General features: G+C 39.8%; 2 protein-coding genes across 4 annotated transcripts; one reads left to right on the forward strand and one right to left on the reverse strand.

Moving 5' to 3' along the window:
* Positions 1-14,064, reverse strand: vezf1a (vascular endothelial zinc finger 1a). 3 transcript variants are annotated; one of them, XM_058627656.1, is made up of 5 exons: positions 13,823-14,064; positions 7,563-8,311; positions 3,358-3,427; positions 3,096-3,258; positions 1-2,481 (listed from the first exon to the last, which is right to left on the reverse strand). In XM_058627656.1, the coding sequence occupies exons 1-5, from the start codon at positions 13,853-13,855 to the stop codon at positions 2,153-2,155; spliced, it is 1,344 nt and encodes a 447-aa protein (XP_058483639.1). In that variant the 5' UTR covers positions 13,856-14,064; the 3' UTR covers positions 1-2,152. The 3 variants fall into 3 exon arrangements, with proteins under 3 accessions (XP_058483639.1, XP_058483638.1, XP_058483637.1); XM_058627655.1 differs by having other exon boundaries at positions 1-2,508; XM_058627654.1 differs by having other exon boundaries at positions 1-2,511.
* A 124-nt stretch (positions 14,065-14,188) lies between these two features.
* LOC131458507 (chromobox protein homolog 5-like) lies at positions 14,189-15,160 on the forward strand. The gene has a single exon (XM_058627657.1). It carries the CDS (start codon positions 14,459-14,461, stop codon positions 15,080-15,082), a length of 624 nt encoding a protein of 207 aa, XP_058483640.1. The 5' UTR covers positions 14,189-14,458; the 3' UTR covers positions 15,083-15,160.
* Positions 15,161-16,514: the final 1,354 nt, after the last annotated feature.

The following is a 16,514-nucleotide window of genomic DNA, read 5'->3' on the forward strand; positions in this document are numbered from 1 at the left end:
CACATTTGATAATTTTCTTTTATTTAGACAACCCAAATAAAAGGCACATAACATTGCGCATGTTTATGTAATAATCTGACAAACATACATTTAAAAAAAATGTAGGAATGTTTGACCTTTCTGCTAATCAGAAAGCCTAAGCCTTTCATATATACAAAATTACCATTGTTAATGTTCTAATACAAAAGATTTATAAAAAAAGGTTATCTTATCTTTCACATCTATTGTAACTACCATATTCTCAGAACTAAAATAGTTTGTTTTTTTTACAAAGATATACATTCAACTGCTTTCACAAGGGTCCTGGAATTTCCTTTTTTTTTTTTTCCTTAAAAATAAAGAGATGTTCAATTTCATGAGAAATGTTTCAGGTTATCACATTGTTATTGTATCAAAATTTGGCAAACAGGTTATCATAGTGTTTCTACGCAAATGCATAACAACAACAAAAGAAGCTACGGTAACATTTAGTTTCAAACTAAACTTTGGGCGGGGCAGGGGGGGGGCGGGGCGGGATGACAAACATGCATATTCCATTTTTCAGGCCAAAAGTGGAACGAACTGCAACACAGTCAAAATAACATGGCATTCATTAAAAAGAGTTGACGCTCAACATCTAGTGTTTGGGCTCATGCAACACCAATTATTTCCCCATTATTTTAATGGACACAAACTTGCATTTCATCATAGTCATCCAGCTCTCAGCCACATGACCATGCAGCCAGAGACTGAACTAGAATTTAAAAGAAATGTGTAATAGTACAGCATGTACTCAATTAATCATTTAAATGGACGGTTATGTTTTATATATATAAAAAAAAAAAGCCTGGTTAAGTGTTCTCACACCAAAATGCCAAAAATTTAAAAAAAGAACCATGTTCATGCATAATGGACTTTTATGTTTTTTTCCTGAGTGAATGATCCTTAGTATCATCTTGGGGGGGGGCAATTACAGATAAATGATTCAAAATAAAACGCGTGTACAGAAGAGTCAGAGAAAACTAATGACAGTAACAGACTGAAAAAGCTTCACTACACAGCCAGGACTTTCCATTTACAGCCACTAGATGGCCCACAAGTGAAGACTGGCTCACTAACATTCTTTTAAGACTTCAATTTGATCTTTGACAATAATACTGCTGCTGCTGCTCACCTGTATGTAGGATATGCTTTCAGTGCAAGACTCAGTTCATTCTGACTTCAAAGAAAAAAAACATTACAAATAGGCAAAGAAAAAAAAAAACAACAACAGACCTTTGTGTTTCCATACAAAGAGAAAACAAAAGCATTTCATCATCGAGAGGACGGTGTTGACACGTCTACTCGAATGACTGGAGCAAAAATTAAAATGCTGACATGAAAATACATTACTATGTCAACTGTACAAGTTAGTCACTGTACCTCGAGAGCATACCAACTATCTGAGAAGAAAACAATAAGCCATTCACTGTGAAAAAATATTCTTCCATGCAAGTGGAAGCTGCTGTCCCTTTGACTAGACTCTTTTTCCTATAACATTAAATAGTGATTAGCAAGCTATAGTTACAAAAAAACAAAACAAAAAAAACACCAACATAAAAAGCAACACCCAGAGGCTTTGGGAGAGAAGTTGTAAAACATAACAAAAAAGCAATTTCTAATTATTGCTTCAGTCCATTTCTCATCTCCCTTTCACAAAAGCACTGGTGTGTGTGTGTGTGTGTGTGTGTTCCTACAGAGTCCTCGAGTGTGCTAGAGGAATCCTCTTCTCTCATTTGTCATGATACAAAACAAACAAAATATCACAGTTTCATCATTCTAAGTGACTACACTAAGCCTTACGGTTTTGTCCTGATTTAAAGATAAATCCTACTCGATTCCTACTCAAGTGTCCTGCATCTGGTGTCAGTCACTGATCTCTGGTTGAGAAGTGGCTGCGACTTCTCCTGCTGGGCCGCCTGCACAGCTTGTGGAAATAGTCACTTCATGGTTTGATGAGTCAAAGAGGGTTTTTTTGGGGGGGGTGGGGGTGGTGTTGGGTGAGAAAGAGCTGGACTGGAAGAGCAAATCAGGAGTACGGGGGAGTCTCTAGTTTTGCCTTATTTTCCCTTTCTTTCTAGCCAGTTCAAAACTCACTTTCTCTCTCTATCTCCTTTTCCTCTTATTCCTCTTTTTACCAGGGCGGGGAGGAAGGCAAGACTTGGGACAGAAAAGGCATGGTATCCACTTGCCTCATAGCGATGTTGAGCGGGCCGTGTATATTCATAGACATGGGGGTCGTTATAGCGACTGGGTGGGCAATATTCATCGATGCCGAAGATGGGATGTTGACAGAGGCGATGTTGAGGGGTCCGGTGATGGTGACCGGATGCTGGAGACTGATTGGAGACGTGATGTTCACCGTGTTGGTGCTAATGTTCATTTGTGCGGCTATGGTGACAGGGTGGTTGTTGCCCCGGTTCATCGCCGAGGTGATGGGGACGGAGACGGTCACAGGTGTCACTGAGGCAGAATTGCAGACTTCATTACCTTCTGGAGACACAAGATGAGAGTGTACTGATGTGGTAGGAAGGAGATAAGTTAGGGTTTATTTTTAAAGAGCTAGTCTAGATTTTGTGTGGTTGTATGAGGCACTGATTGCAGTGTGCCCACCACTGACTCACTTCCTGTGTGTGCCCTGATGTTAAATTTCTCATTTTCTCTATGGACTGTGTGGTCAAAGAATGAGAAAAAAACTTGAATAGCCACTCTGAAAAGGCAGTCCAATGGCCAGATAAAACTGAAAAACTATTGCTATACTGTGGTCTTTAGCAGGTGCAGATTTTATTAGGTGAGCACTTACACATTAAGTGGTTAAACTCTGTTCTTCCTTATGTCCTCACTCTCAGCCATATGCAATATTGTCACAAATAACATTAGAAGAGGCAGATGATCTTTAATATCAAGGGCTTGATAAATGTAGTGTTAAAAACATGGATCCTTTTCTACCTTCATTTATTTAATCAATGACATCTCCGTTAGTGGTAAGTTAGCAGTAAATTTGAGTAGACTAGACAAAAGGAATTATAATGAGATGAATGTGGCATAAGTCTTGTGCCTTTCCCAGTGTAACATACCTTTGTTACAGGAGTTAAAGTTGTTCTGTCCATGAGTCTTTAAATGGCTGGTGATGTAGGCCGCACTCAGCATCTTCCCACAGATGCTGCAGGTCACTTTGCCCTCATGCCTGATCATGTGGGAGCGGAGTCTGTCTTTGGTGGCGAAAGCAGAGGTACAGGCCTGCAACCGCGTAGCAGACAGGGTCAAACAACAATAACAGCAAATAAATCAATAATGCTAATAGAAATAATCATTATAGCTTATTGTCATGGCTCTTACCGTTACTTGACATTTAAACGGTCTTTCTGAGGAATGCACATGCTTCACATGGCAGCTCAAATGGTCTGGCCTAGATTTGATCAAAATGAAAGGACAAAACAAAAGGCACATTTAAATCTTTGGACAGGGATGCAGTGAGTTACATGAGCTGTCAATGAGTCACACGAGGCCCTTTGCCATCGTACTATCAGAACATCTAGTTCCACATACAGACCATGTTATTTCAGCACATTCGTTTATATTGAAATTTCCATTTTAATAGTGGTTTTCTGGAATTGAGAACAACTCAATACTTTAAAAGCATACGGACCATCAAATGCAAGACATATGCTTGATGCAATATTATGAGGTAATTCCCTTTTTAAATCCATTTCAGCTGGAAGATGAAAATGTACCTCTAATATATTTTATACTCTGGGAATGTTTTTGAAAGTCACTTTACAGTTGAATTGATATAACCAGATATAAAGTTAAGTGTTGTTTACAAACTTCTATAATTTAAGGGCATAAACATTATATAAAACGGTAAGATGGACCTCTCTCTTCTTGCTTGGTATCTGCAAAAACATACTGATGTGCTCCGTTTACTTTGATAATGAGGGGACAGGCATTGGAGAAAATAAATACACATTTTGTCAATGGCATTTAATTCTCCAAGATCACCCGTGCGTGGGTTAGTTTGACCTAGTTTAAAAAAAAAAAAAAAAACACAAGGTGGTTTTCCCCTGTCATTGTTCCCTTGTTTTTTATAAGACGAGTCATACCACGATGACATTAAGTATTTATTTTCTAGCAACCCTACTATTAGTCACCAAAACTGAGAATAAAGAGAATGTCAGTTATGCTTTCTGAATAAATTTGTCGGCCGATCGCGCTCACAGAGGATTAAATGCAGCGTAAGTAGGCCATAACATTGATTTAATATCATTAATACCACAAAGTGAGGGTTAATTATTGTATTTCGGACTGTTGTGCCACAGAATAAAAAAAAGGTATACCACAGAATTTAAGAGAATTTAAGTAAAATCCCACAGCACGGTTTATTTGTTTTAAAATTCCCACATTATCAGGAAGACCTTGACCTCTTCTAGTAAAACTCCAGAATCTACACTGATGCTTCCATCGTCTTGTTAACGTGAGTGCAGCATCATGTCAGGGTGGACATGATGCAAACACTGGCAGCTTCTCACTAACCCAAAGTTTTTTTTCTTTAAAAACTGAGAAGATTGAAGAGGATTCTCTAAAGTGGTGCTATGAATAAGAATTAAGTCTTTATTTTTATTTTTTTGTCCTCCAGACATCGTCTGGCCGAGTGGCAGTGACTCAGTGGCCTGTTATTCAGTCCCCATTCTCACTTTCCAGTATGCTGATGAATCCCTGCCCCACGTCACTGTGTTGGACTCACGCCTGAAACTGCCATATACAGCACAGTGATAGTGTTACAGCTTGACCGGGGATCACACTGTGTTGCCGTACACAACTCTTATTTCCTGACCAAACTCGATGGTTCATTTTACGAAATATTTTCTCCTTAAAAGACTAGATAATGTATGTTGTATTGATAAATCGCTGTCTCGAGACATTCCTGAACAACATATTTAATCTCCAAATAGCAAATGTGTTGACCCGAACGCATGGTTAATTGAATTCCTGGGGGGGAGAGACTGTGACATGCTGGCGGGAACCACAAAGTGACAAGTGACGCCTCCCCCCTCCTCCCCCGATACCCTTCCACTGGTGCTCCTCCATGTGTGACTGTTTAAACATGTGGTTGGACTGGAGTTGGGGGGTCAGTGCAAGTGCAAATCTAAAACTGTGTAGAACCATCAAATGAAAAGGCAGCCACTGTGCTGCTGCATGATCAGTAAATGGCAGTAAAAGCATACATTTAGAGCTGCCAATTAACAAACACACAAAACATTAAATCACAAACCTGGTCAACACACAGTATTAGTATTACTGGTTTCATAAATAACTTTAAAACAGGCCTTTGTTTGAGGACCGTTTGAAACTTGATTACAAAACAGAAATAATAATTATGCTATGTTCAAAATTTTAAATTGAGGGTGCATAATATCGTCCGATATTGGCTTTAAAATAGATATCAGCAAAAACAACGTAACTATAATGATTAAAAGAGTATGCTGAATATGCTGCTCTCGCCTTGTCACCTCTCCAACTGTTATAAAGAAAACCTATAGCTACATCTGCTGAGACACGAGTACATAAAATACTGTGTTAATTTCACTTGAAGAAGAGACTAAGGCCCCCTTTACACCTGACATTAAAATGTGTTTCCTGTCATCGGATTGCATTCGGACAGTGCCTGACCACTTGTAAGTACAGGTTGTTATCTGATCTGCCAAACCACTGCAGGAGGTGGTCCCATTGTGATCGGATTGAGTGTTAGTGTAAATGCGATGCATCTCTGCTCCACCCACAACAACCGAGTGCAGCGGAGGTACTTGGTGGCTCTGAGTACAGCTAATGTGACAACGGCGAGAAAACTGCACTGTCTCATCTGCTTTTGTAAGTTTTCTACTTGTCAAAGACATCTTCCCCTGCTTCGAAAAGCAAAGAGGAGTCCATAACAATCGCTCAACCTCACGTGGTGCGAACATTGTTGGCAGCAAATAGAGGAGAAGATGAGTTAATGGGGAGAAGCATGTTAATACAAGGTGTAAATTCATCTATCTGATCACAGAAAATGCATTTTAATGTCAGATGTAAAGGAGGCCATAATAACCTCTGAAGTTGGGCAAAGGGAGACCCGTAAATATTGGTATTGGTTATTGGTCCAAGCACACCAAATCTGTCCGCAAATCGGCACAAAGTCCAAAATCATGCACCTCTAATATAATTTCTGGCGTGGCACACCTGCAGTACCATAAGTCACCTGAACATAACTAAATAGGAGATAACAAAAGCTTATTCTTGAGTGCTTCGTAATGAATAGATCAAATAATGTGTATAGCAAAAGATTTATCACCATTTAAATTACACCCAGACAACTAAAATCACTTCTTTAGATTGGAACCATAAGTTGGTGGAATTATTCACTGTCTCCATTAACATAAGCGCTCACATGCATACGTCCTGTTTAGAGTTGTTAGTTATTGATAGAAAGCACATGGGAAAAACAGCAGCAATTAAGTCTTTTCTTACATTTGCAGCTATTTCCTCACTGATTTAGTATTTGCCATTGTCATCACACCTTATTCTTCATGTTGCTCATTCAATTGTGTACAAAACAGCTTCAACACAAAGGAGCTGCCATTTTTTGCAACTGAGCAAAACAACTTATGGATCACAGCCTGGACATGATACCCAACTGGAAATGTTAATGTTTGTGAGTTGGTCTCCAAGAGTACATTCATTGAATCAGCTGGATCACATGGGTCCAACACAGAAACTTATTCCACCACTTTAAGAGCTATAAGAGGAATGTACAGAGACATTTGAAACAAGTAACACAATCTCCCCATGAAATCTTGTGCCAGCAGTTCACAGGCTAAGGACTTTTCAGTGTGTGTCCCTATGACAAATCTGTCTGGTAGTATGAAGACAAATAACTTCATATTACAGATATTATTTTGCCCAACAATGTGTATTAACCAGTTAAGCATTGCCTACGGTACTGCCTACGGTACTAATACAGATATATATTGGTGAAAAACGTCTAAGCTATAATGATCAGTCATGTCAGTTGATGAGTTCATCAAATTCTCAGTATTGGTCCAATCCTGGTCAAAAGTGGATACAAGAAAAATTAACAAGTTGAATTTGATATGATCCGTAAATCCTAAATATCACTTTAATGCGTCACTAAGCATGGGTGACCTGCTGTACAGAGAAATGTGCACCACCATCATGTGACCAGGATGTGAGTGGGGGCTGCACCTGTCTGCCAAACTGTTTATGTTTTTGGCTGGTTATAGCGAGTGGGTAAAGGCAGCAGCACACTGGTTCAGTTGTTTTAAAGGGGTAAAAGATTACATCAAGTGATAATGGTGCCGGTCTTGACAAAGTGGTATTTTGCCCTCTCTACTGTAAACTACAGAAATATAGAAGTGTATAGCGTTTTGATATAATGCCTCTTTCACAGTAAAGTTAGCAGGAAAAGAGAGAGGATGCTGATGAACCAAAGGGGTCAACAAAAAGTTGCCAGTGCTAGATAGATAAAAGCCCCACAAAATGATCCTTACCTGGAAAATCCTTTCCCACACACAGAACATACATAGGGCTTGTGCACTCCCCCGTCATGAGAGCGAACATGGTAGGTCATCCGGTCCTTTCTTTTAAAGCGTTGCTGGCAGATGGGGCACTCGAAAGGCTTCTCGTCTGAATGGGACAGCTTGTGGCGATTCAGGTGGTAGACGTCACGGAATGCCTTGCCGCACATCTCACACCCATGGTTTTTCTTGACGGGTTTCGGGGGTTTCTTGACAACGTTTTGCTGCGGCATGTTGCCCATTGCAGATGATGTCATGATACTTGTGCCTGAGGAAACCGAGGTGGTTGCTGTGGAGAGGATGCCGGCTACCGTGGAGATGTAGGAAGGGGTGCCGTGGTTGTCTCGTGGCATAGAGGAGATCATGGGTACCATGGTGGGGGCTGTTTGGGCTGTCTTCTTTGGCCGTGAGACCATCTTAATACCGGTGTGGCTGGACTCATGGCGTCGCAGGTGGTAGCTGTCACGGAAGGCCTTGTTGCAGTAGCCACAGATGAACGGTGTTTTGCCCTTGTGTTCCTTCTTTATCACGGGCACAGGTGGTCGCACACCTCCACTGGCCATATTATCTTTGAGGAGGTCAGCAGCACTGACAGGTGGCTTCTGGTCCATTTGAATGGGCAGAATAGGCTTCTGGTCAATCTGCTCTGCTCCTGCATTGAGCAGTGGCAGCAGGCTGTTCTGGGCCATCTGGTGCTGGTGGTGGAGGGCTTCATTGGCCTGCTGATAAAGTAAATACAGTCATGAGTAATTCATCCAGACATGATATACATTTACTATGCACTATACTATACATACATGCACTATAGCAGCTAATTACACTGAAGGGTAATCGTTGAGAGAAGTCCGGAAAAAAACATGGACGCAAACATTTACCGGGTTAGCTACTGCTAGCAATACCAGTCGATAACAACCCCTCGTGGTATTTGGCACACACAAACAGCGCAGCAACATGTCCACGGTAGAAGTTAACAGTAGAAGTGGCAGTGTTTGAATGGGGGCAGCCATCTTGGCATTATTACTGGTAATCAGTAGTTCTACTAAATAGTCCGATGTCTAATAGTGTACTTTAATAGTGGAGATTGTAACTTTAAAGCAATGACTTCAACTGTATCATTACTTTTATAGATCTGCATGAGAATTACTACAATAAATCAAGCATTACTGATTGCTGCACCAGCACCCCATAAGTCAGCAAAGTCCAAGAATACAGATGTTAAACAAGAAAAAATGTGCTCTAGAGTTGTCATTTATGAGGCTGACGCAAGTCATGCAACGTATCAATAACACTATCCAGATGGATAAAAAAAATATCTCCATCATGACAGTGCTGATTTAAAGAATCCACTTTAACTTCCAAGAGAACTCTGAAGAGCGAGCCATTAGTTCAGCAACAAAGATCAGGGGACATGTTGAAGCTTAACTGAGGGTAAAGGGGACCACAGTGATACAACCACATATTGGCAAAATACATTTCATGGTTGTGTTGTGGTTTTTTCAGATGCAAACTATTGGTTCCCAATACCAGTAGAGAAATAGAATGAAGTGGTGGGGGTGCAATTAGCAGCAGCAGCAAAACCAGTAGGGTCCAACTCATATAGTGAATCTTGTTTAGGTATGTTTTTCATTGGGTACCAAGGTAAATGACACAATCGACAGACTGCAAAGTTACTTAAAAAAAAAAAGTTGCAAGAAAATCAAAAAGACAAATGTCTTGTATCAGCCCTAATGAGTTGCCATATAGTAGATCACTGTTGTACTATTTCTGCCATCATCCAAGAAAGTAAAAAGCATTGCAAAATATATGGGACATTCACTGATGACTGTTTAGTCTGATTCCTTGGTTGTTAGATTTACCTTCTTTTTTTTTTAAGACATCGGAGGTTTGCCTAAGGGCTAAACAATAAATTGCTTTCACACTGAACTTTCAAATAATGCAATGGCTGAAATTTAGAATAATATGTTATGCAAGAAATCTGACCTGGGGTTCTGTTAATGATTTCCAAATAGCTATTCATAACTTAAAGTTCTCCTCCTTGCATTAGAAGATTTAGCAGTTAGAGGGCTTGTTCAGATTATCTGAAGTGGGGTCGTATGACGTACTGACAGTCAGTGCTGTCTGTACTGTACAGAAAAAAAATGTCCCTAAACCATTCAGGCTTCTTTTCTCCTATCATACCCAAACATAACATTTATATCATGACATGGTATATACTATTCTTGTTCCAGTAAAAAAACATTTACAACTGTGTTGTCAACTACCAGCAAGAAAGGGCAAGGTGAAATACTTGACCTCGCCCTTTGAGGTTCAATCATCCATCGAAGAAGGCCAGCCAAGGGAGGAGGGGGATAGCAAAGAAAAATGAACCACACAATGTCCTCCTTATGTCATCTGGCCTATTGTGAAAGACACAAATCTGAGCAGCGACGCACTTGGGCCTCAGCGGGGGATCTTTGTATGGTCATCTTCATTGATTTGGCTCATCTATTCATGAGACAGGGACATTGTTTATGCGCACACTAGTCAGCTAAACTATCCACAGTTCCCTTACACACAGAGGGACCTCGGAAACTCACAGATAATGCCACCGAAGCCCACTCATCCATTTGTCTAAGCACCTGCTCACACTTGCCACCTTCCAAGATTTGTCATCATCATGCCAATGCTGCCCTGCCACTGGCACACCAGGGTTGGGTGGAGTAGGGGCTTTATGTTTGGATGCGTGTGGGTGGGGGATACCAGCCAGGAAAACCTCTTTGTGAAGTTTGTTAACGGTGGGCATCATCACTACAGACAGACAAGCAGGCAGAGGTGCAGGGCCTGTCAGCTGCTGTGCTTTCTGTGCAGCTCTGACCATTTTGACACAAACATGCTCTGACAACTGGGACTGCTCCCTAATAAATAACATCAAAATGGAGGGAGAGTCCTCCTGATGGCTCCACAGGTCACTGCAGATTTGAACTGAGGGCATTGGTTGAACAGTTTTGTTTATTGTTTGTGTACCTTACTACCTCATAGTTGTCTGATAAACTTTAATGTTTATATATATTATTTTATATTCATTCCGTCACTTGGGCCTGGACTAGATGATATTAGTGGACAATATCAGCTGCTTATAAATTGATCACAACCAGTCTTCAAAAAACCTAATGCACACTATAAATCCTATGCCAAACAGTCCTGATTCAGACCCTGATTCCATATTGGTACCAATGCCATGCAGCATATAGCAGGAATTGCTTATCCACTGAAGACTTATTTTCTACAACTGGATGATTTGGATGTTTCCCTTAAAGTCCAAGGCCAAAACTGAACACCCAGACTTATGTCAAGCAAACATACACATTTTTAACAGATACCTAAAGTTTTGTTTTGCCAATATATATCCAAAGCATAAATACAAAAACAGAGTGACAATATGCCCATCAGTAATGTAAATATATGATACACAGCAATATTCCCTTTCATTCAATTGCCATCTACTTTTCTATTACAATGCTGGATGGTAAATAAACTTCTCATCCACTGTAGACAGGTTGGCTTGTTATAGCAGGAAAAGGCACATGTGTAACTGATAACATTACTACATTCCATTTAGTTAAGTTGTTTCCAGAGCCTCGTTATTGTGCACACATGCTGGCTCAGTGGTTAGAGTTTGAGCCATTGATGATAAGTTTTTATTTCACCTGAGCTTTTGCGTGTTATGGCAAGTTAACATCTGCCTTGTATATGACACCGACTCAATACTGTATGTCTCTCTGGTACTGTTAAGCATACAGTGTTGAGCTTAGAAAACTATAGGGATTTAATACAAAGCTTAACATTGAGGTAAAGCTTGGTTCAACAATACACTGCATTTTACATAATCAGTGCACCAAAATTACTTTGCATGTGTAGTTCTATAATGGTTCCTTATTATGACTGACTTCAGGATCTAATATTTACCTGTATTGCAGCAAATGGTGAGTGTTCATTGAATGAGTGAGTGGCAAATTATATCTTATCCATGACTAATTAATGGATGTTTAGCCACCAGTTTGATCCTTTATAGTTAAAATATTCACATCTCAGAAACTGAATAACCTGACAACTTGTTTTAATTATTTAAAAAAACACAACACCCTAACTGATTAATTGATGATCAAAATAGTTGATGTTATTTAATTTAGTAATCAATAATTAAATAAATATATATATATAAAAAATATAAAGATTTTGAAAAGATATATACTTTGTTACTGGCATAGCAATCTTCTGTCAGTTCTGTCAGTGCATTTTTGACAGTGTTTGTTAATTATGACTTCACTTTACCCATGTTAATAATCAAGTCATTTTCAAACAATGATTATTTGAAACAATTGTCACACCATTTAAAATAAAGCATTTTAGTCATCACCTTGTCAAGTGACACTTTTTTCGTAAATTTTCGTGAATACGTTCAATTCAAGAAACAGTAAAGTGGTGGTGATCCCATAAAAACAACATTGCTGCAAACCAACTGTTAATAGCTGAATGAAATATTGCTCTCCAAATGATGGAGAATGAACTGCCCACACATCTACACAGTAACTGTGTGAGGCACATTATATTATGCAGGGCCTCTGGCTGAACGCCAAAATACTGAAAAAAAAAACAAGCCACAAAGTCTATCTGCCTGTTTTATCAGGAATAATTAGCGCTTAAAGTTGAAAACTGAGCCAAAAGATGCACATATTAGTCATAAATTATTTAAAAGAGGGCAAAGTACTCAAAGTGACCACTTCAAAGTAGGAATAAAACAATAACAAGTTATTCAACTTCTCATGTGAATATTGTTTTGTTTCTTTCTTCAATTAAAAACATTTGAGAACTTCAACTATTAGAACTTTGGGAAACATCAACTAATTGGGGGGTAGGGCTGCAAATGTTGCCATTTGCAAAGTTTGGTAACACGTTTAAGTAATAATTTAAGCCGCTTATGAGTTAAAACATTAAGCTTTAATTAAGTGATAATATTCAGAAAAATAACCTGTTAAAACGCAAAAACTGCACCTGTGATGTACGTCCATTTTAGTGATCAAAAGCTGACAAAACATAAGAAAAATTCCACTCGAATTCGCAGGAAAATGTTACATTCTTTGAAATGTACTACTTAAAATATCCGGGTCGTGTATTTGTCATGGCCAAGCTAGGTTTAATTAGTTTAAGCTAAGTAAGGCCATAGGGAATCAAACATTTCATTCATGCTGTTGAACAACAGGCTTCCATGTTTGTACACTGAGGAGAAAGCGGTGGCATAAAGCAGACTATCACCGCCTACCGCTGAACACACTTTCTGGCGGAAAAAAAACAAGGGACTTTATAAATTGCGTACGGTCGCTGCTAATTTCAACTCTGCCTCTTCATTGCTAGTGTTAGCTGCTACTGATATGTGCATAGTTCAAATGCCTTTCTGCCGCGGTCACCGGAATAAATAGACATAATAAACACAGCACTGCTCCGCTTGATATCAAGTCGTGTTTTCTAAGCTCCTCACAGTAGCATCGTCCACATTATGCTCCATTTATATGTGGCTAAGTGAGCTAGCGAGTTTTTAAATGGAGGTAGCCTAAACATCGTTAGCTAACTACAGTGAAACCGGCTTTGGGCAAGCGGAAAGTTCACCGCGGACTCGTTGGCAGTAAATCTCAGCAGCTCATAACTAAGTACACGCTTATTCAACATTACTAACACCAACCACCTCAAAATAAGACGCATGTGTTTTATTATCAATGAAAATATTCGCTCGTGTTGCATCTCATTATCACACAGGGTCTGCTAATCAAAGCCTTCAGTGGAGAAAAAAAAAAAAAACAGGTCTGTCTCGATTGTAACGGTGCGGTGGCGTCTCTCCAGATTTAACGTTACTTCAAATCATCTCGCATGTTTTGCTGCCTTCGACTTGGCAAACTAACTTAAAAAATCACAATCCTTGTCGAGTTATCGTACACCTATATCCAAAATATCCGCACGATTTACACAAAAGCCACGTTTTGCAAACACTCGCTCAGAAGAATTGATTTTTTTGTTCTAGCGTCATTCCCAAGCCTCACAGCTGGACGCCTGGATTCATATACCATTGTTTTGCTTGGTTACTTGAGATTAGCGTGCAGTCGTTTAAAAATATGGCTTTAACCGCCAACAGTGCGATTGTTTGCGTTTAAATCGGTTGTTTAATGAGCTAACCCGGTTCGCCTCCCGAAGAGTGAACTTACTTGAAAAAGAAACGTACTCCAGCTCGGCTCCATTTCCACACTTACTAATTCTGTAGGAAACCTGGTAGAAGCGTACAACAAAGCAACCAAACATGGCAGCTGAAACAACTTCCGGTGACCTCGTGGGCGGAACCACTTTGCACACTATGTAGGGGTGCGAGTGTAAGTGTAGTTTGCTAAATGCGTTTGCACGATTCGGGGAATAAATTAAATAAAGTGTGAAAATTCATTTCTTTCTTAAAAAATTATTTTTTCAAAATACCACCTGACTTGCTGCCTTGACCTCAGAGAACAATTTGATCAAATGATCAAAAAACAATTTCATCACCCTCCCGTTGTGTTTTTTTTTGCTGGTTCCTCGAGGGCCATTTGCTACAATAGTTTACTGTCGCTTGCGTTAGGCTTTACCGTCGAATTTCCGTAAAGCTTCGGTCTAATTTAATGAGGAAACGCAGCACCTTTATGTAGTTCATGCTATACATGCCAAAGCAACCCTGACGTTGGCCGTATCGACTACAGGTTCGTAGAATACGCCATATTATCGCTGCGGCCGACACCGCCAGTCCACGGTCTGCGCATCCAGAGGTGAAATACCTGTGATCTGCTACAGCCTAGTGTTCGACAACAAACTGTACAATGGGCAAAAAGTCTCGCGAAGATGGGTCCTCATCCTCTGAGGAAGAAGAGTATACCGTGGAGAAGGTTCTGGACAGGAGGGTGGTGAAAGGCAGAGTCGAGTTTCTCTTGAAGTGGAAAGGCTACTCTGAGAAGCACAACACATGGGAGCCAGAGAAGAATCTGGGTTGCCCCGAGCTTATTGCTGAATTCATGAAAACCTACAAGAAAAGCAGCAGCAGTGGAGGCTCCACACCTGGCAGCAAATCAAGCTCAAGCTCCATGGAACGACCTAAAGAGTCTGGTAGCTCAAAGAAAAGGAGCTCAGATGATGAGGAGGGGGGGGAGGAGGAGGAGGAGGAGGAAGGAGAAGGTGGAGGTAAACCCAAAAAGAAGAAAGACGATGACAGTGTTGTTGTTCGTGGCTTTGAAAGAGGACTCGAGCCAGAGAAGATCATTGGAGCCACTGACTCCAGTGGGGACCTGATGTTTCTTATGAAGTGGAAAGACTCTGATGATGCCGATCTTGTGCTTGCTAAAGAGGCTAATCAGAAGTGCCCACAGGTTGTCATAGCCTTCTATGAGGAACGTCTGACCTGGCATGAAGACAGTGACAAGAAGGAGAAGGACGCTGTGAGTGCATGAGAGAATCACTTCAGGAGGGAAATGGAGCTTGTCCACCGCAGGCATGAGTTTCAGGCAGACATTTTTCACCCCCCCCCCCCCCCCCCCCCAATCATCACCATAAACCACGTCCACAACAGAGGACAAGGTCCCGAACGCTTGATAAAAATCCATCTGACAGGAGGAGATGGTGTGGCAGGCTTGGATGAAATGCTAATGTACTGTTGGAGGGTCTATGCTGTATTGTTTTATTGTCTGTTGCAGGGATAGTTCAGTTGTACTTTTGTTTGATGAGGTATCGACGTGCATGCCCCTATAACAAGAACCAGCTTCAGACATAGGCATGTATTCTCTAAAAAAAAATGTCTGTCAGTGAGAACACACGTAAAAACAAATTTTAGCCACTTTCATTCACTGAATAATATCGATACCCAATTAAGTCTGACATTTTAAGAATATGTTGGCCAATTTATCCCATCACTGGGTATCCTTTTCCTGACTGGAAAGTTTGTGTCACTTTGTAAACTGCTCACAACCTGCATCAAGGTACATAGAGGAAGTGAGGAATTTTACGTCAAGACGCATGGTTGTTAATCCATTTCTGCCTCTATTAGTAAGTTCAAATGTGTTATTTTGTCACTGACAATGTGTCACTACCTCATATACACTTAAAAAAAACAGAACTATCCCTTTAAAAGTCAGACTATAGTATGGCATACCTTTTCTTCAAGACCATTTTTCTCATCATTGAATGAACTTTTTTTTAATCTCTTGTACATTTTCACTTTGTTCTGTTTACTGTGATGAAACTTTGTAAAGTTGTTGAGAATTGCAGTCAATTAGTATCTTTGTAATGTAGTTATGATATCGTTGTTAACTTTTTAAATCTCTTTTTAAACTTCTTTATGCTCTCACTAGTTCAAGTTAAGGACAATAAAGACATTTTTGTTTTAAAAAAAAAGTGGTCTGCATTGCAAATATTTAGCTTTCCCTCTTCAATTGAGAAGTATATCCGTCCAAACAGAGCAGAAGATGACTCCCATGAGTCGCAGCATATGGTCGTCCATGGTTTGAGTGATTGAAAGCATCAGTGAACCAAAATAACATCCATTCATTCTAACTTTAATCTGCAGTCTAACCTCTTAAATAAAATATGTTAAATGATGAGGGACCCTGATGAAGTCCAATAGATGGCACATTTGTAGTACTGTGAGATTACTTGTTTTTTAAGAGTATAAATTGTGTATGGAGTTACTTGTTAGGCCATAGATTATAATAATTAATAATACAAACATCCAGTCACATGTGGGCTTGTTCATGATCAATCTCAGGACCAAATACAGGTTTTTCATTTACTGTGATATGATATACAGTATATGTTTGTTTTTTTATCCTTAAACATATATGATGAATGATAATGCTTGTGCACTCAATTAGAATTAGAATTTAGAAT

The sequence above is a fragment of the Solea solea genome, chromosome 4 (genome assembly GCF_958295425.1).
Source record: "Solea solea chromosome 4, fSolSol10.1, whole genome shotgun sequence".
In the NCBI taxonomy this organism is placed as follows: domain Eukaryota; kingdom Metazoa; phylum Chordata; class Actinopteri; order Pleuronectiformes; family Soleidae; genus Solea; species Solea solea.

What these genes read in the sequence shown, in the direction of transcription:
- vezf1a (XM_058627654.1), bottom strand. Translation starts at nt 13,855, where the DNA reads ATGGAGCCGAGCTGGAGTACGTTTCTTTTTCAA. An exon ending in CGTTTAAATGTCAAGTAACG is followed by an intron (nt 3,259 to 3,357) that starts GTAAGAGCCATG and finishes ACGCGGTTGCAG; the next exon opens with GCCTGTACCTCTGCTTTCGC. An exon ending in CTTTAACTCCTGTAACAAAG is followed by an intron (nt 2,512 to 3,095) that starts GTATGTTACACT and finishes TTGTGTCTCCAG; the next exon opens with AAGGTAATGAAGTCTGCAAT.
- LOC131458507 (XM_058627657.1), top strand. Translation starts at nt 14,459, where the DNA reads ATGGGCAAAAAGTCTCGCGAAGATGGGTCCTCATCCTCTGAGGAAGAA.